Source organism: Dromiciops gliroides, chromosome 3, assembly GCF_019393635.1.
Source record: "Dromiciops gliroides isolate mDroGli1 chromosome 3, mDroGli1.pri, whole genome shotgun sequence".
Lineage (NCBI taxonomy): Eukaryota > Metazoa > Chordata > Mammalia > Microbiotheria > Microbiotheriidae > Dromiciops > Dromiciops gliroides.
The window spans coordinates 282,932,270-282,956,651 of NC_057863.1; the positions used below are offsets into that span (position 1 = coordinate 282,932,270).

General features: G+C 35.1%; 1 protein-coding gene across 1 annotated transcript in view; it reads left to right on the forward strand.

Annotated features, from left to right (window-relative positions):
* CFAP47 (cilia and flagella associated protein 47) overlaps window positions 1-24,382 on the forward strand; it is an 849,402-nt gene that overhangs the window by 68,450 nt on the left and 756,570 nt on the right. Inside the window, 4 exon segments of the mRNA XM_043993472.1 lie at window positions 7,573-7,789; window positions 8,200-8,444; window positions 12,069-12,199; window positions 18,289-18,411. Coding sequence (XP_043849407.1) covers window positions 7,573-7,789; window positions 8,200-8,444; window positions 12,069-12,199; window positions 18,289-18,411 — 716 coding nt within the window.

Genomic DNA, 24,382 nt, shown 5'->3' on the forward strand with positions numbered 1-24,382 from the left:
TTTTAGCTGGACAAATGAAGCAAATCCTGAGTGTCATCTGGTAGAATAGTTTCAAAATACATATACTTAAAAAAGTTACTGGTTCTTTTTAAATTGTATTTTTATCGACATCATTTGTTTTACATCGACTTCACTTCCCTCTCCCTTCCCCAGAAAAGCATTCATTGTGACAAAGAGTTTAAAAAGGAAGAGAAAAAAGCAATTAAGTAAAACCAACCAAGACACCAATCATGCCTGATAATATCTAGAGTAATCTATACCCATAGTTCTTCCCTTTGCTAGGGAGGAAGAGAAGTGCATAATTTTCTCAACTCTTTTCCAAGGCTAAACTTAGTCATTATAATTATACAGTATTCGATATCCTTTTTTTCTACAAAGTTGTTTTTATTTGTGTTGTTGTAGTCATCATATGTTTCTTCTTGCTTACTTCACTGAATATCAGGTAATATATGCCTTTTTATGCTTCTCTGAATTTTTCATATTCTTTGTTTCTTATAGCACAAAAATATTCCATCACATTCTTATACTATCATTTATTTATCCATTTGGGGTACATTAAATTTAAAATGGCTATGGAACATCCAGTTCAAAATGTCCAAAAATGTACTTGGAGATGTGTGATTAGAGATCAGTAGAGAGGTTAGGGCTGGATAATTACTCCTAATAATGATAAGCATAGAAATTATTGAATCTATGGGAGCTCAATCTTAGAAATCAACATAGATTATGTAGACATGGTAGAAACTGTATAAAACATCACTGCAGGCTATAAAAATTTAGCACTTCCTGAATACCTACCTTCTCTTTGGCCTGCCTCTTACCAGTCTTCTACAAAGGGCAAGAAGGTGATGAAAGAGAAATGGATGCTTTCAACACTACCCATGTGTAACGAAAAAAAGATAAGCTTCTACACTTCAGCCATTCTTTTTTCTTTCTCTACACCTAGGACAGTTTTTTGGTAACAAATACATAGTCAAGCAAAATAATTTTCCACATTGGCCCTATCCAATACCTCATTCTCCATATTGAATCCATTATTTAATATTGAACCAAATATGTATTCTTGGTATAAATCCAACTTTTTCATAGTATAAAGTTAATACATTCATGTGGTTTCTTTTCTAATAGGATTATTAGTTTAAAGTTTTCATTCTTTGATTTGACTCTCCATGGGTTAATATAAGACTGGATTTGTAACATAAAAGGAATTTGGCAGGACTTCTTCTTTTCCTATTTTTCAAACAGTTTAATATTTTGGAATCAATTTTTTGAATGTTTCAAATATCTCTGGTCCTAGGATTTTTTTCTTTGGGAATTGATTTATGACTTCTTCAATTTCTTTTTCTAAGTTTGGGTTGTTTGTTAGTTATTTCTTATTCAGTTAATCCAAGTATTTTATATTTTAGCTAATATCCTTCCATTTTATTTAAGCTATCATTTTTGTTGGCACAGTGTGGCAAAATAGCTTTCAAGAATTTCTTTTGTTTCTTATTTTGTCATTTATTTCCCTTTTTCATTATTGAAACTAGTAACTTCTTTAAAAATTAAATTTATTTAATGGCTTTTGTATTTTATTTTTTTGCAATAAACTAGCTTCTAGTTTAATTTATTAATTTATTAATTCATTATTTTGCTTTCAATTTTGCTAATCTCTGTTTTTTAAATTTCTATTTTGGTGTTTGAGTTTTAAAATTTGGTGTTTATTTGGATTTACTCCTTATTTTCAGTTGCTAGCTCAATCAATTTTTTCTTTTTTTTGTTAATGAAAGTGTTAATTTCCAAGTATGGCTTGGGCTGTGTCCCCAAAGTTTTGGTATTTTGTTTAATTATTTTCATTGTCTTTAGAAAAATTACATATTATTTTGTTAAATTGTTATTTGACCCAACAATTCCCCTGGATTATATTATTTTTGTTGTTGCTGTTCAGTTGTTTCAATTGTGTCTCAGAATGTTTGTTGCTTACATTCATAATTGAAGGAAAAGCTAAATTTCATTTAGAATTTAGTGAAAATACAGATCTCTTTTTTTTTTCAGTTCAAGTTTCTGGATCCTCTGAATCCTACCCGTAGGCCCTTTGGGGTTCTGAACTTCAGATTGAGAATGTATTTTTTTTCAGGGCAATGAGGGTTAAGTGACTTGCCCAGGGTCACACAGCTAATAAGTGTTAAGTGTGTAAGGCCGGATTTGAATTCAGGTCCTCCTGAATCCAGGACTGATGCTTTATCCCTGCACCACCTAACTGCCCCTGAGAACCTGTCTTTAAACCATTTTTTAAAAAACTCTGAAACACAGCTCAGAATTTAGGTGATATGTCCTCTTTTCCCTGTTTTTCCTTACTCATATTTCTTGAACTCTCAAGACGTATGGTTATACTTCTAGTCATTTACCCTGGAGAAATCAAGTACATAGGGTATATATGTACCCATAAATGCAAAAAAAAAAATTATTTCAACACTTTGTTGTAACAGGAAGAGGAAGCAAAATGGGTAAACTGAGAAGTGGTTGAACAAATTGTTTTACATGAATATAATGAAATATGATTGTACTACAAGGTTATTATTATGGTAGATTCAGAGAAACCAGAAAGACATATGAAATAATACACAGGAGAGTGAATAGTACTAGAAGAACAACTTACACAATGACCAAAGTATTGTAAAGGACAACTTTGAAAGACTTAAGTACTTTGATCAATGATGTGACCAATCATGTCTTCAGATGACTGATGATTATTTATAACTCCCATCTCTTGGCAGAAGGTTGATAGACTAGAGGCCTAGAAAAAGACATAAATTTTCAGACATAGACAATATGTTGTTTTATTTTGAAAGGACTTTACTTATTTGATACAAGGAAGGATTCTGTGTGTATGTGTTTGTGTGTCTATGTGTGTGTGCTTGTGTATAAAGTGGGCCAAAAGTCATGAAGGGGTTTGATGTTATAACTTTTTGAAAATTATTTTTCTTTATTTGTTATGTATATAGACATATTTGTTTCCTGTCTATGCTATATATGATGGTATAATATAATGAATTAAAAACAAAAAAAGGAGTTATTAAATATTGAAACCCTTTCATGACTTCTTGACTTTTATCCCACCGTGTATGTTTATGAGGGGGTTAGTGGATTATAATAGTGATACAAAAAAAAAAGATGGGCATCAGTGACATATTGAAAAAATACTGAAGAAAAAATGTTTGAAAGGAAACTGACAAGCAGGAAAGTGTTACTAAAATATTAATTTATATATACTCTTAAAAAGAACTACACTGTACATAACAATTCCATAGCTTCATATAAAAAACTTTTTTCCTATCTTTATATATTGAAATATTTATGTTTTTGATGTTTCCAAGTCCATAATAAAAGAAAATTAAAAATAGAGATGTAAAGGTAGCTTCCTTCCAGGGTTCCTGCCTCTTATGTGGCCAATTTTTCTTTGTTGTTTATAATAAATTACTAAATAACAGTTCTCTTCATTGATTACTATATTATTGAAGAATGAAATTATTCTTAAAGCAAGTCAGGATTTTTCAGAGGCTTTCCACCTAGGAAAGAGAGAATTTCTATATAATCTGGTTAGTTGAAATTCCTTGTTCTTATTACATAAGAATCATGTAACTTATTCACACATCCATCATTCACTAAGTTATTTGATGGCTAGGTGATGATTAGTCTGGTGGCACAGTCCCATCCCAGTCTTGCTTCTATTCTTTCCTTCCCTTGGTCTTTGCCCTCATGTTCTTTTGTTATACTTCCCTATAGCTTATGGATTTCCTCATATTTATTTTCCTGATAAGCAAATCTACTTTAACATTTTAAATTTAATTTTCTTGGAACATGTAATTCCATAGTTACATTCCTTTTGTGAATCTCAAATGAAGACAGATTTGCCACCATGCACTAAGATTCAATTGGCTTATTATCCATACACTACACATTTGTGAATAGACATTGGAAACCATGCATTTTGTTATTACCCCTTTTGTACATACTGTCCCTTGGGATTTACTGGTCCTTTTCACTTTATTCTTTTTCTTAAGTCACCATTATAACTCTCTTGGTAGATATTTAGAAATGCATTATCTTCCCATAAGTTTACCACACGATTTTGAGGAATTCAACCAAGCATATAGGAGAATTTCAGTAAGAATTGTCCAGGATGGAAAGGTGTGGATAGATTAGATTCCTCATGGTTGGAGGGAACTACTATGATTATGAAATCCGTGATTTATTTGGGTAATAATAATAATGGTGATAGCTTATTATCTAAGTGCTTTAAAATTTGCAAAGTGTTTTTACTTAAATTATCTTCTTTGATACAATCACCCTGTGAAGGAGTTCTTAAGTAGGTACAAGCCACTATGTCAAGCAATGGCAATAAAAGATGAAACAAAGATACTTTTGAAATTGAGGTTCTAAAACTGAGTTCTTAACAATCACAGCCAAATAACCAGTTGTTGTGCCTATTCACTGTGTCTTAGACTGGCACTGGGAACATCTAATAGATGCCTCTTCTATAGCAACCTTATTTCCTTTTGGGGGTGTCTTCTGCTTTTTCTCTGGATATTCACTGTATTTCAGTTATATTGGAGCCATCATTAACTGTGATGAACACAGTTAGTTGTGTTAGAGCACAGTTAGGGCTTCTTCCTGAAGTCCTTATACAAACTGTTTCTATCTCTGAGAACTCAATGCAGAAATCCAACCTCTAGCCCCTTCTTGGCTCTTCCTCGTTCCTTTTTCTTCCTCTCAAGGTTTCCTCCTCTCATAAACTTCACCTACTATATCTTGTCTTGTTCACATCTGTTTCATTATCTCTTCTAAGAGTTTTTTTATTAGTTAACACACTGCTCCTGGTTCCAGTTACTGTATATATCCTTGAAGGATAAACAACTGAATTTCTTTAAAGGTAATCTATAATGAAGACTTTCTTCTAATTCAAAGAGAATTGCCTCTAGTTAATATTAGATTTTTTAATGCTATATAAGCAACATAATTGTAGTAACTAAAAAGTTCTAAAAATTAGATTGATTTAAAAAATTAAATTCACTAGATTCAACCAGCATTGTAGATATTGATCAAATAAAGCACTTTATTTTTGGAGTGTAAATAAGTCTTAAGTTAAAATGTTAGAACCCCTCTAATAAAATTGTTCCATGAATAGAATGAATAGAATTAACAGTTCCCTTCTAGGAAAACTGTATTATATAGGAATCAGTGTTTATGGTATAGTAGAAGCACTTTCTGGAGATTTACTTTTTCAGAGGTAATCTTTCCAGAATATAGTTGAGAAATTAAGCAAGAAACATTCTTAGCATACAATATAGAGACCTTAAAGTCCATATAGTAACACACAGACATTTTACTTAGTGGAGAGCCCTTTATGACCTCACTTCAATGCCTATTTTATAATGTTTTATACATAATTAAAGGAAAAAATCCTTTGATATATGGTTTTCTAGAATAATAAAAAGGATTGAAAGACGAACAGCTACTGTCAGAGGTAGACATACTGACAGTGCCAAGAAATGCTATTCAAAAGTGAAGAATGGGATAGAAAAATCATTTTAAAAGCCCAGCTAAGAAAACAGGCACAACTACATCGAGGTATTAGCTCAGTAGGTATCACTATATTAAAGCATGGTTAAAAAAATTGACCTCCATGATGATGATATACAGTCATCAAGAGCAGTATAGATAATTTTTGAGCTATGTTGCCTAAGCAGGCAGGTGAATGTATAATATATTTTAGAAATGGTAAGAAGAAAAATAAAATTTTAGTGCTTAAAAGTATAGACAGGGGTGTGCCGGAGCCAGCTTAAATGACACATGAGCAGATTGTTATATTTCCAGCGCAGTAATTTTGCTTCAAAACTGGCTGCAAGGGCCTGATTTGTCATTTTGTTGGATGTCTAAAGTTAAGAAAATGATGGAGAAAATGTTAATAATGCAAATTAAGCTTAAGAGTGTGTCGTGCATTCACTCCCCCCTTCCCCCCAGAGTCATTTGTTAAACCTTTATCAATATACTACTGGGTGTAAGTTTTAGTTATCTGAAAAATCGATGTGTATTCTTCAACACACATTTGTTAGGGATGCATCATGGTGTAGTAGAAAGGGCACAGGATTTGGAATCAGAAGACCTGGATTTAAATTCCAACTCTTAATTGCTACCCGTGTGACTTTGGGCAAATTGCTTGAATTCTCTCGGCTTCAGTTTTCTCATGTGTAAAATAAGGGGGTTGGACCAGATAGCCTGGAAGATCAGTCCCAGCTCTAAATTTGTAATCTTCTGATTAAGTGCCTATTATGTGTGAGACACTGTATTAGGTACTGGGAATACAAAGATAACAATTAAATAGCCCTTACCTTCAAGGAGATGACATATAATTTTTTTTTTTTAGTGAGGCAATTGGGGTTAAGTGACTTGCCCAGGGTCACACAGCTAGTAAGTGTTAAGTGTCTGAGGTCAGATTTGTACTCAGGTCCTCCTGACTCCAGGGCCAGTGCTCTATCCACTGCGCCACCTAGCTGCCCCTTGACATATAATCTAGCATAGAACATTCTACCAGAGAGATGTATTTGGAAAATTTTCATTGAAAATGCTTAATCAATGAAGCATTCCTAGATAGATCTCATAGAAAATGATCTTTCCTGTAGCACAAACAACACTTGGTACATTGATAGGCCATCTGTCTAATATTAAAAGTTAATCAAGGAAAGAAGTTTCGTCATTGAGAGCTTCTGTGATGAACTTCACCAAAAATGAATTATAATGTTCATTAAACAAACCTTTCCTCCCATCTGTATAACCACTCTTTTTATCAGCAATTAATATTTAGTTGTTTATATATCTTACATAGAAGCACCATGGCATAGTTGTCCATCCTTCATTCTCAAAGAGGACCAATGACATCAGGGTGATGTCTTGACTTGTAAGTGAATTGGATTTCAGTTGACACAGAGCTGTGCAAAGTCATCAGCCTCACTCTCATCTAAAGCCATCAGGGTTCAGTGGCAAGATATAGTTCAGGATGACTGTCAATGGCCCAGGATATAGTGGGAGACCTTGGCTTTTTTAAGCTAAGGTCTTTTCTAGGTCTCAGTTTGTCTGAAGCAACACCCACTCACTAATCTTTGGATAGAAAGGGCTGGCCTTGGAATTAGGAAAACCTAGGTTCAAGTCTTCTGACACATACTGTCTTTCCTACCAATGGCAAGTCATTTAGCCTTTTAATGCCCAGAGCTACTCACTCTCTAAGCCAATAGTGGAGAGAGTTTCCACAAAGGGAATATTGAAATCCCAGATCTTTACTGTTCTTGGCCCATTATTTATTTAATTAATGAATCTTAGTACTTAATATTTAATTATGTGGTTATTTTGGTGGATATAAATGTTATATTTAACATTCTTGTTATAACAGCAATTATTTTTAGTCTTTTAAAAAGTAGAGTAAAAAGATACAGCCTCAAAGTGAAAAACAGAACAACCAAATGATCAACTTTGCCTGCATTTACTTTAAGTAACTAAAAAAAGTGACATTTTATCATTTTATCCTCCTTCTTTCAGGTCCATCTGTTCTTGACTTTGGTGATGTTTGTGTGAATTACCTATGTACCAAACAAGTGCATGTTATTAATAATCTGCCTCTGCATATTTTGGTGCGGTTAGAAATTGATCAAGAAGAACTAAAGAACACGAATCCATTGTCTTATGTGGTTCCACCTGCATCAAATATGTGCATTCCAATAGCATTTGAGAAGACCACCCTGGGGAAATTTTGGAGGTAAGATTTTTTCTGTTTCTTTATTTATTTGGTCAAATGCTTTTGATTCTAAAATTAGGAGGTTTTAATTTGATTTATATTCATCTATCTTTGTGGATGTCTAACTATGTATATTTTCTTGATTCTTTTGTGTAGTATTTCTTTTTTTAAATCTTGATTTTCAGCTCCAAATTCTCTCCCTCTCTCCATCCCTCCCCTACCCATTGAGAAAGCAAGATGTATGATAATCATTTTTTAAAAAAATAGTATTTCAATGGCACTTTTAATGCAACCATTTTTCTTTCATGAATAACTACGGGAATATTACCTATTAATTTATTGTAGAGCTCAATGTTATATGCCTTTATGCATATAATTGAATCTCAATAGTAAAATAATACATGCATTATGACTTTTTCATTTTATCACAGGTCGTTCAGTTTTACAATAAACAACATTCCTAGTGGAAATATTTTAGTAAAGGCAATGGTAATGCCTGTGGCTCTTGAGTTATCTACTAAAGAAGTAGTTCTGAGACCTACTCGAGGCTTCTTGGTGAAAACAAGCTATAGGGGGACAGTCAGACTGTATAATCGCCGAAACTGTGCAGCTAGATTTAAATGGCAACCACTGATCTTAGAAAATGGGATTGCATTTTCTATACGTCCAGCTAAAGGTAGAGTGTGCTTTATTTTTTTTATTTGTTTAAAGACTATAATATTAAATATATGATTATATTGCCAACCATGGGTTTTGTTCTTTTATTTAGAACTGATATTATAATGTTTCTTTCTTAAGTGTTTTTTTTCTATAGACTTAACTTTCATTATGCTCATTATAGATCAATGCTTCTTAAACTGTCAGTCATGATCCCCATATGGGTTGTGTAACTAAATGTTAGAGTTTCAAAAATTTGGCAACAGTAAAAGGTTATGCATATCCATTTTATATACTTATATACCTGGGGTCACATAAAAATTTCTTGGGTGAAAAGGGGTCCCTAATATAAAAGTTTAAGAAGCCCTGTTATGGATGACAGTGATTTAATGGAATTTCACTGAACAGAATTATGAATTTAGTGAGAATGTGTCATTGAACCTTATGAAAAACCTCCTTTTCCTAAACCAATAAAATTTAGAGAATTTTATAATCCCTTGGCACTCTGAGTGCCTCTTTTAAATTTTCTTTATTAAGTTCATAAGTGCTTAAGTATTTTATTTATTATTTAGTACAAAACACTCTTCAAGGACCAAGAAAGATGCAAAGAAAAACAAATCACGGTACTTGTCCTCAAGTTTAAAATCTAGAAGAGCTTATAGTCTTCCTTCCAATCTTCTCCCTGATTCTAGACTCTCCATCAGAAGAAGTCTCTGTATTTATCTGCATCTATGTTACTGCTAAAATTTCTTAATGAAACTCTGATAGTGATCAGTCATTCACTAATCCCAGTTTTGATGTGACAAATCTCAGTTAGAGTCGATAATAGATAATAGTCAAAGTTTGTCTTTTGAGCCCTTTCTCAGTGTTCCGTTAATTGACATTCTTCATCTCACTCCTAATGAACTTGATTTTGGTCCCTGGCAAAATTCCAGGACACATTATTGAAAGGTATTTTTTAGCATTTAGAAAGGGAAGCAGTACTCATGAAAATTAATGTGTACATCACACATGCAAAAGGTCATGCTAGACAATTTCAGTTCCTCTTTTGAAAGGATTACTAGGTTAGTGGACAAAGGGAATACCATAGACATTGTATACCTGGATATCAACAAGTCATGTGGAAGCATGGATGAGGTGGGACATATGAAACATGTCATAGTATAGTTAAGTGTATTTGCAACTGGTTGATTGACTAGAAACAGAGGGTTGTAGTCCACCCACCCCATGTTAAAATAGAGGGAGATAGCTAGTGTTGTGCCTTTCCTTGGTCCCATGTTTAATTTTTTTAAAACTTTTGACTACAACTGTGATTTTATCGGCATGGGTAATTACTGCTTGTTCTCTCTACCTGTTCAGGTTGGCCACAACCTTTTAGTCTTATTAAGCTGTCTGGGGACACTGAAAAACTGAGGATTTGCCCAGGATCTCAGATGAAGTTATGTTAGAAATGATATTTCAACCTGGGTCTTCGTGACTCTGAGATTGGTTGTGTACATACTTTACCATGCTGTCTCTTGGTAACTAACATCTGCCCTTACTCCCCAGTTTGGATAAAAGTATAAGTGGTATGCTGGGGTGTAGAGGGTGTTAAGGTAAGACCCTTAGCCTCTGGTGTGAGGGCTGCTGAGTCCTTTTGAGGGATGCTTGGAATATATTAAATTTGATCATTGACAATGCTATGCTAAGGTTTAGTAAAAAATCCAGCAATTGAAACAGTTAAAGAAGAGAATCCAGCTTTCCAGTCCAGAGTCCAGAGCCCAGTTTTCCAGACCAGAATCCAGCTTCCTCCTGATGATATCTTACCACTCCAAGAAGACAAGAGAACTGACAAAAGACTTCCAAAGACTTAATTATTTTTTACTGTTTTGTCAAGGAACACCTGTTCCTAGAAGAAACAAAGGCAGGGATTGATGAAATAATGGGATTTCGAAGATACTCAAAGACCCGCCTGGAGATTAATCTAGACTGATTGAATCAAGTGAGAGTGATTGACTACTGATTAGCCTACTTCAAGTTAATTGGATTGTAATCACACCTGGCTATCCCTTAAGAAGGTATTGTTCTCAGAAGCTAGACTGTGAACTCAACTTGAGAACACCTTCAAAACCAATGGATTTGGATGATGCCAACCAATCAGCTTGAAGCAGTGTGTAAGGACTGCCTCTGTTCCAGACCTATAAAAAGCTTCCACAATCAGCTTGCCGGGGAGTTCCTGATTAAAGCAGGCTTGTGGAAGAGGACTTCAGGAAGAACCCAACCAGGCTGGAACTCTATGTGAGATAGGCCTTTTCTTAACTTTCTGAACTCCATGTTAATACCTGTATGCTTTAATAAATGTTTAATGCCCAAAGACTCGTGCTGAAGCTTCTAATTTAAGGCGATCACACAATATAGATTTTAACATCACACCACCTTTGGTGGAATGCGTGTATGCTTATGGACAGCATGATGAACAGTTCTTGTAGTGAGAGAACCCAGCAGTTATTGTATCCAAATAGCAACCCTGAGAGAAACAAACCTGGTAAATGAAGGCCAGCTTACTGAAGTTGGAGCTGGATTTTTCTGGAGTAGCTACAGTGATGGGGCCATGAAGCCGGTGTAGGTTTTTTCAATCAAATCTAATCTAGCCAATAAGCTTGCATGCCTCCCAAAAGGGATGAACAACAGGCCCATGACAATGCAATTGCCACTTACAGGGAAGTGCCATGCCTGGATAGTATACTAGCACTAGCTGGATACACTGGACATTGACCCGAACTAGATGACTTTTGTTACCTTAGGAAGTTGCTGAAGATCAGCTGGCAGGAAAAGGTACCAGACATTGAGGTCCTTGAGCTAATCTGCCAAGCATTCAAATTGTGCTGCAGGGAGTGCAACTTTGATGGGTTGGCCACATTGTCCCAATGCCAAATGTACATTTGCCTAAAGAGACTATTTTATGGAGAACTCACACATGCCAAGTGCTCACAGGGAGGTCAGAAGAAGTCATAAAAGGACACTCTCAAGGTCTCTCAGAAGAACTTTGAAATTAATTGTGAAACATGGGAGACACTGGCACAGGACCACCCTGCCTGGCATACCTGCATCAAAGAAGGTGCTGTGCTCTATGAGCACAACAGAATTGCAGTACCTCAAAAGAAACTCAAGACGTACAAATTTAGAGATATCTCCATTCAAAATGTTCATATGGAATATTTGTGCCACATCTGTGGTAGACTATTCTGAGATCGTATTATTCTGATCAGCCACAGCTGGACATGCTGAACATTGACCCAACATAGTGATGTTATTTTGGTCCTCTTTAATTATGGACTAGATGACTTTTTTTCTTTCTTTCTTTTTTCCCGGCATGGGGCAATGAGGGTTAAGTGACTTGCCCAAGGTCACACAGCTATTAAGTGTCAAGTGTCTGAGGCTGGATTTGAACTCAGGTCCTCCTGAATCCGGGGGCCGGTGCTTTATTAACTGTGCCACCTAGCTGCCCCGTGCTCTTCAGTTATGAAGGACAACAACTATAGGTGGCATGCTCATCTCCTTTCCCACTCTGGAAATCCTATGAATTTTAGTATTGAAAACTAAAAATAAGAAAAAAAAAGTCATGGTGCATGGCTAATTGTCTTTCTGTACTGTACATAAACAGGTACTGTAGAAGGGTACTCAGCACTTGATTGTGAAGTGACATGGCAACCGAGTTACAGCTCTCCAGAAAGGGGCCATTTCAATCTTCAAGTATATAATGGAAACACAGTGCAGCTAGACTGTGCAGTGAAGGTAATGCCTTTTCGTTGATGTGTCTACTTGTTGTGTGGATTGCAATAGGTGCTTGTTCTTAGGAGACTTGTTACTCTCTGGTTCATGTTCCTATGTGGTCTACAATGTCATTCCCAGCACAAATCACATCCTGTCACTGACCCCTTACTCAATAACCCACAGTGACTCCCAGTTACCTCCAGCATAAAATACAAAGTGCTCTGGGATTGAAATTTGTCATAATCTCCCCCACCTCCTATCTTTTCAGTCTTCTTATACCTTCCTCCCTATCACATACTCTTCAATTTAATGACTCATATGTTGGCTCTAGGCATGTTCTCTGGCTGTCCCCCATGTCTGGAATGTTCTCCCTGCTCCAATTTATGGACTGAATCCTGTGGATTCCTTTAAGTCCTAAATAAAATTTCATCTTTTACTGGAAGCCTCTCCCCCTTTTTTTGTGGGGCAGCAGGGGTTAAGTGACTTGCCCAGGGCCACACAGCTAGTAAGTGTCAAGTGTCTGAGGCTGGATTTGAAATCAGGTCCTCCTGAATCCAGGGCCGGTGCTTTATCCACTGTGCCACCTAGCTGCCCCTGGAAACCCTTTTAAAACCGTTTTCATTCTAGCACCTTCCCTCTGTTAATTATTTCCAATTTTTCCTGTATATAGCTTGCTTTGTATCTATTTGTTGCTGTGTTGTCTCCCTCGTTAAATTGTAAACTTCTCTTTGAGGACAGGGACTGTCATTTGTTCTTTTGCATCCTCAGAAATTAGCTTAGTGCTTGGCACATAGTAGGCACTTGATAAATGTTTATTGATTAGTTAATCGATTCCCAACTATTAACATCATACATAGCTTTTTCTTTAGTCCTTCCCAGGAGAGGAATTTCATTAAGCCTTCCTGGTTAGGAACAAAAATAGAGAAGGTATCTGAGAGAGTTGGTCTCAGAAGAGTGGGCTCCAACTCCTTTTTTCCTTTTCCCTCTACTTAGACTACTTCAAGCTCAGGCTGTGCCTAAGTTCATTTGTTCTGAATTCCCAAATCTTTTGCTCTGATGTTGGGGACTTATTAAACAGACCAAAAATATTGCTTTTTATCTAATTATGGGCTCCCATATTTTTCCAGTTATATCTATCCTCTCCTTCTAGAAATCTTGTTACATAACTGACTCTCCCTTAATTGCAATTAATACCATGGTGTGCACATACAAGCCAGTAATACACTAAACAGAGATATTAGTTTGGAGAAACCAGCTTCTTTACAAGAAAATGCTTAAAACATAAATCCCAACTGATGAAAAGCACTCCCCAAAACCACCAGAGAAACCAAACAGTCTCTTGAAGAACAGATTGGGGAAATAGTTTAGTGTTTTCTCAGAGAATGTAGAAATGAAAGGGAGTGAATGTTTGGATGCTGCCAGTTTTATACTTGGCAGTAGCCATGTATGGCTAAAGTCACATCACTTTTCAACTGCTCCATGGTTAACTTACAGTCTTCTCTTTTCATCTTGTCACTCACTCTCTTGTCAAAAGGAGCAGCCTGTGGCTATGCTCATAGAGGTAGGCTGGTTGGCTGCCTCAAGTTCAGCCTCTCTAAAGTTATCTCATTAGAAATTTCTCTTCCTTTTTCCATACTCTTAAGAACATAGAAATGCAAAGTTCTCTTGGACTCAGTAGATGAGCACTGGGTCATGGCCTCCAGAATCCTGTTATATATACACACACCAACACATACTGTGCATCTATAATGCAACTATATCTATGTACACAAAACACCTAGGACAATGCTTCATCATTATGTAAAGATGATGTCAGTGATATACATGCTCTGGCAGATCCTATGAAGCCAGAAATGCTATGAATATTACCTCAGTAATGCACTGTATGTCTGCCAGCCATGGACCAGCCTGGTCATATAGAGGAATGATGTTGTGGAGGGAGCTCTGAATTTAAGTTCAGGAGACCTGGGTGCTAGTCCCATTTCCACTGGGAATCTTTAAATCACTTATTCTTTCTTCTACATATTTCTTTTGTTATGAACTTGGTTGTCTTCAACAAATATGAACGTTTTTGTATACAAAAGATAGGAAAAGAGGAGAGGATTGCATGTGAAACCAAACTTAGAATCTACCATGTTTTTTTTTTTTTTAAAGTATATATCGAGGAATGGCTAGGTGGTGCAGTGGATAAAGCACCAGCCCTGGATTCAGGAGTACCTGAGTTCAAATCCGGCCTCAGACACTTGACACTTACTAGCTGTGTGACCCTGGGCAAGTCACTTAACCCCCATTGCCCCCCCCCACACACAAAAAAATAAAGTATATATCAAATTTAACATGGTAGCATTATATCAAACACTGTCCTTCTTGTCTGTGTCTGTTTTAGAACTTCCTTACATTCTCTTCTCCATATTTTAAAAAGTTTCATTAATGGGGGCAGCTAGGTGGCACAGTGGATAAAGCACGGATCTTGGATTCAGGAGTACCTGAATTCAAATCCAACCTCAGACACTTGACACTTACTAGCTGTGTGATCCTGGGCAAATCACTTAACCCTCATTTCTCCACAAAAACAAAAACAAAAACAAAAACAAAAACAAAAAGTTTCATTAATGTTCTTTTCTATCTTTTCTTCTTTTTCTGTATTTCTACCACTACACACAACTCCCCTTTCCTTGTTTCCTCCTCATATTAAGCTCCCACCTTGTAACAAATAACTTGTCAAAACTACCCCCCCCCATTTATGTCATATTGTTCAGTTTTGAAAATGTATGTATTGTTTTGTAAATATAATCCATTATCTTCCAAGGACTCAATTATCATCTCCATGTAAATAATTCTCAGATCTGTTTATCCAGCCCTAATCTCTCCTAGTCTCTAATCTGACATCTCCTACTGCCTATTGGACATCTTGAACCATTTGTCCTGTAGACATAGTAAATCCAACATATCAAAAACTGAACTCATTATCTTTTCTCCAAAACTCTCCCCTCTTTCTAAGTTTCCTTTTACTCTTTGGAGCACCACCATGTTCCTAATAACCAATGCTTGCGACCTTGACATTGTTCCTGACTTTTTATTTTCCCCTCTTCCTATATGTAATCCATTGTTTAGCTCTGGCCATTCTATCTTCACAACATCTCTCTTGTCTCCTTCATTAGACTGTGAGCTGCTTGAGGGTAGGGTTGTTTTTTCACTATACCTGGAACATAGCAGGTGCTTGTTGACTTGACATCTCTGCCAAGAGAGGAGACATATGCTTCATCTTCAGTCTTCTGAAGTTGTGGTTGGTCATTGTTTTGATCAGAGTTTTTAAGTCTTTCAAAGTTGTTGTCATTTACAATGTTGTTGTCAATATACAAGTTGTTCTTTTGGTTCTTCTCAGTTCACTTTCAATCAGTTTACTACAAGCCTTTCCAGGTTTTTATACATCTGCAATATTTCATCTTTTCTCACAGAATAGTCATATTCTATTACATGCATATACTCCCAATTGTTGTTGTTGAGGCATTTTTCAATTGTGTACAACTCTTTGTGACCCTACCCCATGTGGGGTTTCTTTGGCAAAGATATTGGCATGGTTTACCCTTTCCTTCTCTGCTCATTTTACAGATGAAGAAATTGAGGCAAACTGAGTGAAGTCATTTGCCCAGGGTCGTATTGCTAGTAAGTGTCTGAGGTCAGATTTAAACTTAGGAAGATGACATGTCCTGACTCCAGACCTAGTGCTCTATCCACTATGCCTCCTAGCTGCTCTCAGAGAAATTTAACAAAAAATCAAATAAGCAATTTTGATTGCATATAATTGAAAAGTTTCTTTACAAAGAAAATTAATGCACTTAGCATAAGAATGGAAATAGTCAAATGGAAAAATATTTGTTTCCAATTTCTCATATAAGAGTTTGATATCCAAGGCATATGGACCACTAATACACACACACACACACACATATATGTATGAATATACACACATATACACTGAGATACATACAAGTATACATACATACATACTTAAATAGGTTTTGGTCAGATATTTATATAGAAATATATATGTTGCATACAGCAAATATATGTATATGTTTATATATATATATTTATATATTTGTCTATACACATGTATGACCAAAAGATGTTCCCTAATAGATAAGTGATCAAGGGATATGAACAAACAGTTCTCAAAAGAGTTATAAACTAATAACAAATATGACCAATTACTTCAAATCACTGGTAATAAGAAAAATCCAAATCTGACAATCTTGGCATTTTACCTCATATCAAGAAAATTGACAAAAATAACACAAAGATGGGAATAATAAATATTAAAGAGGTCCTGAAAAAATAGATACTCATTATTGGTAGAGAGAATTAGTATAATAATTTTGGAAAACAACTTTGGATCATGAAAACAAATGGATAAAAAGTCCATATCCTTTGACCTAGAGTTTCCACTGCTAGAAATATACCCCAAGGAGGTCAGTGATAAAAATATATGTACCCAAATATTTATAGCAACATTTTTGTGGTAGCATAGAACTGGAAGTAGATGCCTGTCTTTTGGAAAATGACTAAGCAAACTGGTATATGAGTGTAATAGGATATGACTATGCTGTAAAAAATGATGAACATTATGAATACAGAGCCATGGATGGATGTACATGAATTGACTCAAAGTGAAGTAAGCAGTGGCAAGAAAACTATATAAGCATTGACAATAATAATGTAAATGGAAAAAACCCTTAACAACCAAAAAAAAGTAATGTTGCAAAATTTTGAGGAATAAACTTGGCCTCAAAGAAGCCAGATGACATCTTCTTCAACTTTTTTGTAGAGGCAAGGGGTACACAGGTATACAACCTTATTCCTATTGTCAAATTTCTGACCCTCCCCTACATATTGATCATTTTTGCTATTTTTCTTTTTATTAAAATTCATTTTTATGATATGAAATATAACATGAAAATACATATTTAACTTTTAACAAAAATTAAATATAACAAAATTAATTTTATTTCAGAAAAGAATGGTGATTTATTGGTACTATTCTCTCTCCCTTCTCCCAAAGTGGAAAATTTGTGTGGGGTGTCCTCTTGCCCTTAAAAGGGGAACATTGGTTAGTGCAAAAAGATTAAAACCATGTTTATTGATATGCATTTGTAGGGATTTGTAGTACCACTTGTAATATAATCAATTACATTAAATTAAAAAATTTAAAAAAATCTAAACTTTTCTAAGCACAAATTCAACTTAAACTGAAGAGGTATTATAGCACAGTGAAAAGAACCTTAAATTTGAAGTTAGGAGACTCAGTTTGGGTTCAAATTTTATTTCCATGCTATAACCAGCTGTGTCATTATGAAATGGTTACTTTTAAACTCTTCAAACTGTTTTTCTCTTCTGTAAAATGGGAATAATAATGCTTATAAAACCTACCTCACAGAAAGGTTGTAAGGATGAAATGAAATGCATGTCAAGCACTCTACAAACATCACAGTGCCTTATAAACCTTAGATATTATAGTTCAATATTGGCAAACAAAATAATACCACTAGTTTCAAATGGAAATAAAATGATAGACCCTGGAAGTATTGTGGTGTAGCAGAAAGAAAGCTGAATTTATAGTCTGAGAATCCTGGTTTTGCTACTTGCTATCTTTATGACTTTAGGCAAGTCATTTAACATGTCTGGGTCTTAATATCCTTATCTTATTAATGAATTTCATTTGAAATAGAATATTTTCAAGAAAGAACATGGATCATAGGCTTAGAGCTGAAAGGGACAAAAGAAGTCATCTAGTCTAACCCTCCTATTTTATAGTTAAGGCCTTAAGAGGTTAAATGACTTGCTCAAAGTCACACAGGTGGTAGAGCTGAGCTTTAAATATGGGTCTTTTGATTACAGATGCAATACATCTTTCCTTCTACCATACTCCCTCCCAACATGTTTGGTTTTAATCTTTGTTTTCAAAGTTATAACTTTGCTTTAATATGTATTATCTATTATTATATCTTGATTATTTTTTGGGCAGGAAAAGCCTGATTGAAATTGATACTGTATTTATTGAGTGTGAATTACATTCTCTTTTCCCTTTCTTTTCCTCATATTACTATTAGATTGGTCCTGCCAAAGTTGTGCTATTGGCTCATCATGTACACTTTGAGAATTGCCCTCAAGGTTTAACAACATCGAGGAAAACAGTTCTTCAAAATGTTGGTCTACATCATGCTTACTTTAAGGTAAGTAATCTTACTGACCATAATAAGCTTATTTAAAGGTAAGATTATTGGTCTTATTTTTTATTGGGTTTATTAAAATTCATAGTCAATTAAATATATTTATGTGAGTTCCATGAAGTTTATGCTTAGCAAGTTTCTCTTTATGAAAGATTGCTGGACTTAGAATCAGAAGAAACCTGCGTTTGAATTTCCCTATTCCTACAATCCCAGAGTTGTATTGAATTTCAGGGGCACCTAATCCAACTCATGCCAAAATAAGAATTCTTCTCAATCATATTTGACAAATGGTAGCCTTCTATTTTTTACCTTAATATCTCTAGTGAGGGAGAACCAGGGATTTTCTGGAGTCAACTCATACCAGTGCTTGACAGCTGATTGCTAAATTTTCATTTACACCTTGAAAATAAGCAAATCCTACAAATCAGATCTTAATTTATTGTTTTGTTGATGGTCTATACTTAATAAAGTGATGAAGAAAGTGTTAATAATGAAGATTACACTTAAAAGTGAGTTGTGTAAACAATTCCCCCACCAAGAGCTCAATGTGAAATATTTTCCAGAATATCATTGGGGAGAGACCATTATCTTTCAAAGCAGCCCATCTCACTTTTGGATAATTCTAATTGTTAGGAGGCTTTTCCTGAAGTCAAGCCTAAATTTACTTTGTAACTTCGACCCATTGCCTCTTTGTTACCTGGGACCAAGCAGAACGAGTCTCATCACTCTTCCATGTGACATGTCTTAAAATACTTGAACAGTTATATCTCCACTGTCGTAATAAGTCTACTTTTCTCCAGGCTTACATTCCTTGTTTCTTCAATTAATACCCATATGGCATGAATTCAAGGCCATGATAACCTTAGTTTTACCTTCTTTCTCTCCTCTGGATATGACCCAGAACCAAATACTATACTCTAGATGTAGTTTGAACAGAACAAATTATAGAAGAATCATCAACTCTGGAGTCTTGGGCACCATGAATCTCTTAAAGCAGTCCAAGAAGGTTCTCTGCTACTCTCTGCTGCCATCTACTGGTATCTTTTCTAGTTTTATAAAGAGAGTGCAACTCTTCCAGCACATAATCTAAGGGGCCATTTTATTCTTTTGAGATACAAATGCATCAGGATAACTAGCAGAAAACCTCTCATTTAGATTAAATGTACTTTTTAAGATCTACTTAATTGTTTCCTTAGTTGCCTTTCCTGAGCTCAGTAGACTTTTTGACTTAGGATATAGCTATGCTTCCAAGTCCTTTCTATTTCCAATTGTGGTCCATGCAAATGACGGCAAATTCAATTCAATTCAGTTCAACAAATATTTACTAAATGCCCAGTTTGTACAACACACTGATCTAAGCTTTTGAGATAGAAAAACAAAAACAATCTCTGCCTTTGAAAAACTTAGATTTGGGGGTGGGGAGGAGAAGTGTGTAGCACGTACATCAATAAATACAAAGTTCACATGAAATAATACCAAGTAATATCATTTAGAAGAGAGATTTGATAACTGGGAGTGTGGGGGAGATATCAGGAAAGGCTTTATGTAGATAGGAGGTGGCACTTGAGGAATGCTTTGAAAGAAGCTAGGTGGAGGTTATAAATTCCAGATGTGAGGGATCTCTTATGCAAACACATGGAGATAGGTGACAGGATGTTTTGGATGGGGAATAGCTAGTAGGACCATTTGACTAGAATGTAGAATGTGTAAACATAATTTGTAGTAAGTGTGGAGAGGTAGGCTGATGCTCTATTGAGAACAACTTTAAAAGGAAGGATGATGATTTTGTATTTTGCCCTCAGGACAAATAGAGAAACCTAGAAGAATTCTGAATAGGTAGTAGATATGATCAGATCTGTGATTTTGGAAGATTAGTTCTTGCATTGGATAGAAAATAGATTGGCTAGTGAAGAAACTTGGAGGCAGGGAGAGCAATTAAAAGGCTATTTCAGTAATCCAATCAGGTGAGAAGTGATGAGAACAAGGTTCTAGGATTTAGGTGTATGAGTATAGAGAAGAGCAGTCTGCAAACAGGAGAAGTAAATTGAGGAGATTTAGCAGGGGATAAGATTTTGGGAGAAAAGTGGAAGAGGAAAGAGGCAAGGATTCCAAGATTGCAAATCTTGGTACTAAACTCTTCCCCTCCCTGCTTTTGTGCTAGCAACTACTCTTATCTGAGCAATTATCTCGTCGCCCTCAGCATTCATTCCACACCTTCTTATCTCTTTTCAAGCTTCCTATACCACTTCTACTTCTCCCTCTCTGGGCAGAGCATATTGGACCATCAAAGGACTTCTTCTCCCAATACCTCAGCCCACCTTCTGCTCAGATTCAATAAGGATCTTTCCTTCTTTTTTTTCTGATAAAAGTATTTAATTTTTTTTCCAGTTACATGTAAAAATAGTTCTCAACATTTGTTTATACAAGCTTTCCAATTTCAGATTTTCCTCCCTCCCTCCCCTCCCTCCCCCTCCCCTAGAGAGCAGGTAATCTGATATACGTTTATATATATATATATGTATGTATATGTATATGTATACACATACACATAATAACATTAAACGTATTTCTGCATTAGTCATATTACAAGAGAAGAATCAGAGCAATGAGGAAAAACCTGAAAATAGAAAAACAACAGCACCAAAAGCAAAAGAAATAGTATGGTTCAATCAGTATCTCTACTCCACAGTTCTTTTTTTTTTTTTTCTTTTCTGGATTTGGAGATCCCCTTCCATCATGGGTCCCCTGGAACTCTTCTGTACCATTGCATTGGTGAGAAGAATCTAGTCCATCATAGTAGATCAACACACAATGTTGATGATACTGTGTACAATGTTCTGCTTCTGCTCATCTCACTCATCATCAGTTCATGCAAATGCTTCCAGGTTTCTCTGAACTCCTCCTGCTCATTGTTTCTTACAGCACAATAGAATTCCATTACATTCATATACCACAACTTGTTCAGCCATTCCCCAATTGATGGGCAACCCCTCAATTTCCAATTCCTTGCCACCACAGAAAGAGCAGCTATAAATATTTTTGTACATGTGAGTCCTTTTCCCTTTTTTATGATCTATTTGGGGAAAAGACCCAAAAGTGGTATTGCTGGGTTAAAGGGAAAACTTTATAGCCCTTTGGGCATAATTCCAGATTGCTCTCCAGAATGGCTGGATCAGTTCACAGCTCCACCAACAATGCATTAGTGTTCCAATTTTCCCACAGCTCCTCCAACATTCATTATTTTCCTTTTTTGTCATATTAGTCAATCTGATAGGTGTCAGGTGGTATCTCAGAGTTGTTTTAATATGCATCTCTCTAATCAATAGTGATTTAGAGCATTTTTTCATATGGGAATAGAAAGCTTTGATTTCTTCATCAGAAAACTGCCAGTTCATATCATTTGACTATTTCTCAATTGGGGAATGACTTGGATTCTTATAAATTTGATTTAGTTCCTTATATATTTTAGAGATGAGGCCTTTATCAGAAGTACTGGCCACAAAAATTGTTTCCCAGCTTTCTGCCTCCCTTCTAATTTTGGCTGCATTGCTTCTGTTTGTACAAAACCTTTTTAAGTTAATGTAATCAAAATCATCCATTTTGCATTTCATAATATTCTCTATCTCTTGTTTGGTCATAAACTCTTCTCCTTTCCAAAGATCTGAAAGATAGACTATTCCTTTTTCTCCTAATTTACCTATGGTATCACCTCTTATGTCTAAACTATGTATCCATTTTGACCTTATTTTAGTATAAGGTGTAAAATGTTGGTCTATGCCAAATTTCTGCCATACTATTTTCCAGTTTTCCCAGCAGTTTTTGTCAAATATTGAGTTCCTATCCCAGAAGCTGGAGTCTTTGGGTTTATCAAACACTGCATTACTAATGTCACTTGCTACTGTGTCTCCTGTGCCTAGCCTATTCCATTGATCCTCCAGTCTATTTCTTAGCCAGTACCAGATAGTTTTGATGACTGCCACTTTATAGTAAAGCTCCAGGTTTGGTACCACTAACCCACCTTCTTGTGCATTTTTTTCATTATTTCCCTTGCTATTCTTGACTTTTTGTTTTTCCAGATGAATTTTGTTATTATTTTTTCTAGCTCTATAAAATAATTTTTAGGTAGTCTGATTGGTATGGTGCTGAATAGGTAAATTGATTTAGGTAGAATTGTCATTTTTACTATATTAGCTCTGCCTATCCATGAGCAATTGATATCTTTCCAATTATTTAGATCTGATTTGATTTGTGTGAAAAGTATTTGGTAATTGTGCTCGTAGAGTTCCTGGATTTGCCTTGGCAAGTAGACTCCTAAGTATTTCATATTATTTACCGTTACTTTAAATGGAATTTCTCTTTCTATCTCTTGCTCCTGGACTTTGTTGGTCATGTATAGAAATGCTGATGATTTATGTGGATTTATTTTATATCCTGCTACTTTGCTAAAATTGTTAATTGTTTCAAGTAATTTTTGAGTTGATTCTCTAGGATTCTCTAAGTATACCATCATATCATCTGCAAAGAGTGATAATTTTGTTTCATCCTTGCCAATTCTGATTCCCTTAATTCCTTTTCCTTCTTTTATTGCTAATGCTAACATTTCTAGTACATTATTGAATAATAGAGGTGATAATGGACATCCCTGTTTCACCCCTGATCTTGTTGGGAAGGCCTCTAACTTATCTCCATTACATATAATGCTTGTGGATGGTTTTAGGTAGATACTCTTTACTATTTTCAGGAAAGCTCCACCTATTCCTAAGCTCTCTAGTGTTATTAGGAATGGGTGCTGTATTTTGTCAAAAGCTTTCTCTGCATCTATTGAGATAATCATATGATTTTGCTTAGTTTTCTTATTGATGTGGTTGATTATGTTGGTAGTTTTCCTAATGTTGAACTAGCCCTGCATTCCTGGTATAAATCCCATCTGGTCATTGTGTAGTATCCTGGTGATCACTTGCTGTAATCTCCTTGCTAATATCTTATTCAAGATTTTAGTATCAATATTCATTAGGGAAATTGGTCTATAATTTTCTTTCTCTGTTTTTGCTCTGCCTGGTTTTGGTATCATCACAATATTTGTGTCATAAAACGAATTTGGTAGAACCTCTTCACCTATTTTCCAAAATAATTTGTATAATATTGGAATTAATTGTTCTTTAAATGTTTGGTAGAATTCACCTGTAAACCCATCTGGCCCTGGGGATTTTTTCTTAGGGAGTTTATTAATGGCTTGTTCAATTTCTTTTTCTAATATGGGCTTATTTAAGGATTCTATTTCCTCTTCAGTTAACCTGGGCAGTTTGTATTTTTGTAAATGTCCATTTCATTTAGATTGTCAAATTTATTGGCACACAGTTGGGCAAAATAATTCCTAATTATTGATTTAATTTCCACTTCATTCGTGGTAACATCACCCCTTTCATTTTTGATACTGGTAATTTGGTTTTCTTCTTTCTTTTTTTAAATCAGATTACCAATATTTTATCTTTTTATTGTTTTTTTCATAAAACCAGCTCTTAGTTTCATTGATTAATTCTATAGTTTTCTTGCTTTCAATCTTATTAATTTCTCCTTTAATTTTCAGGATTTCTAGTTTAGTATCTAATTGGGGATTTCTAATTTGTTCTTTTTCTAGCTTTTTAAGTTGCATGCCCAATTCACTGACCTCCTCTTTCTCTTTTTTATTCATGTAAGCAGTTAGAGCTATAAATTTTCCCCTAAGCACTGCTTTGGCTGCATCCCATAGATTTTGGTATGTTGTCTCATTATTGTCATTCTCTTGGATAAAGTTAGTGATTGTTTCTATGATTTGTTGTTTGACCCATTCATTCTTTAGAATGAAATTATTTAGTTTCCAATTGATTTTCAGTCTACTTTTCCATGGCTCTTTCTTACATGTAATTTTTATTGCATCATGATCTGAGAAGGATGCATTTACTATTTCTGCCTTTCTACATTTGACTTTGATGTT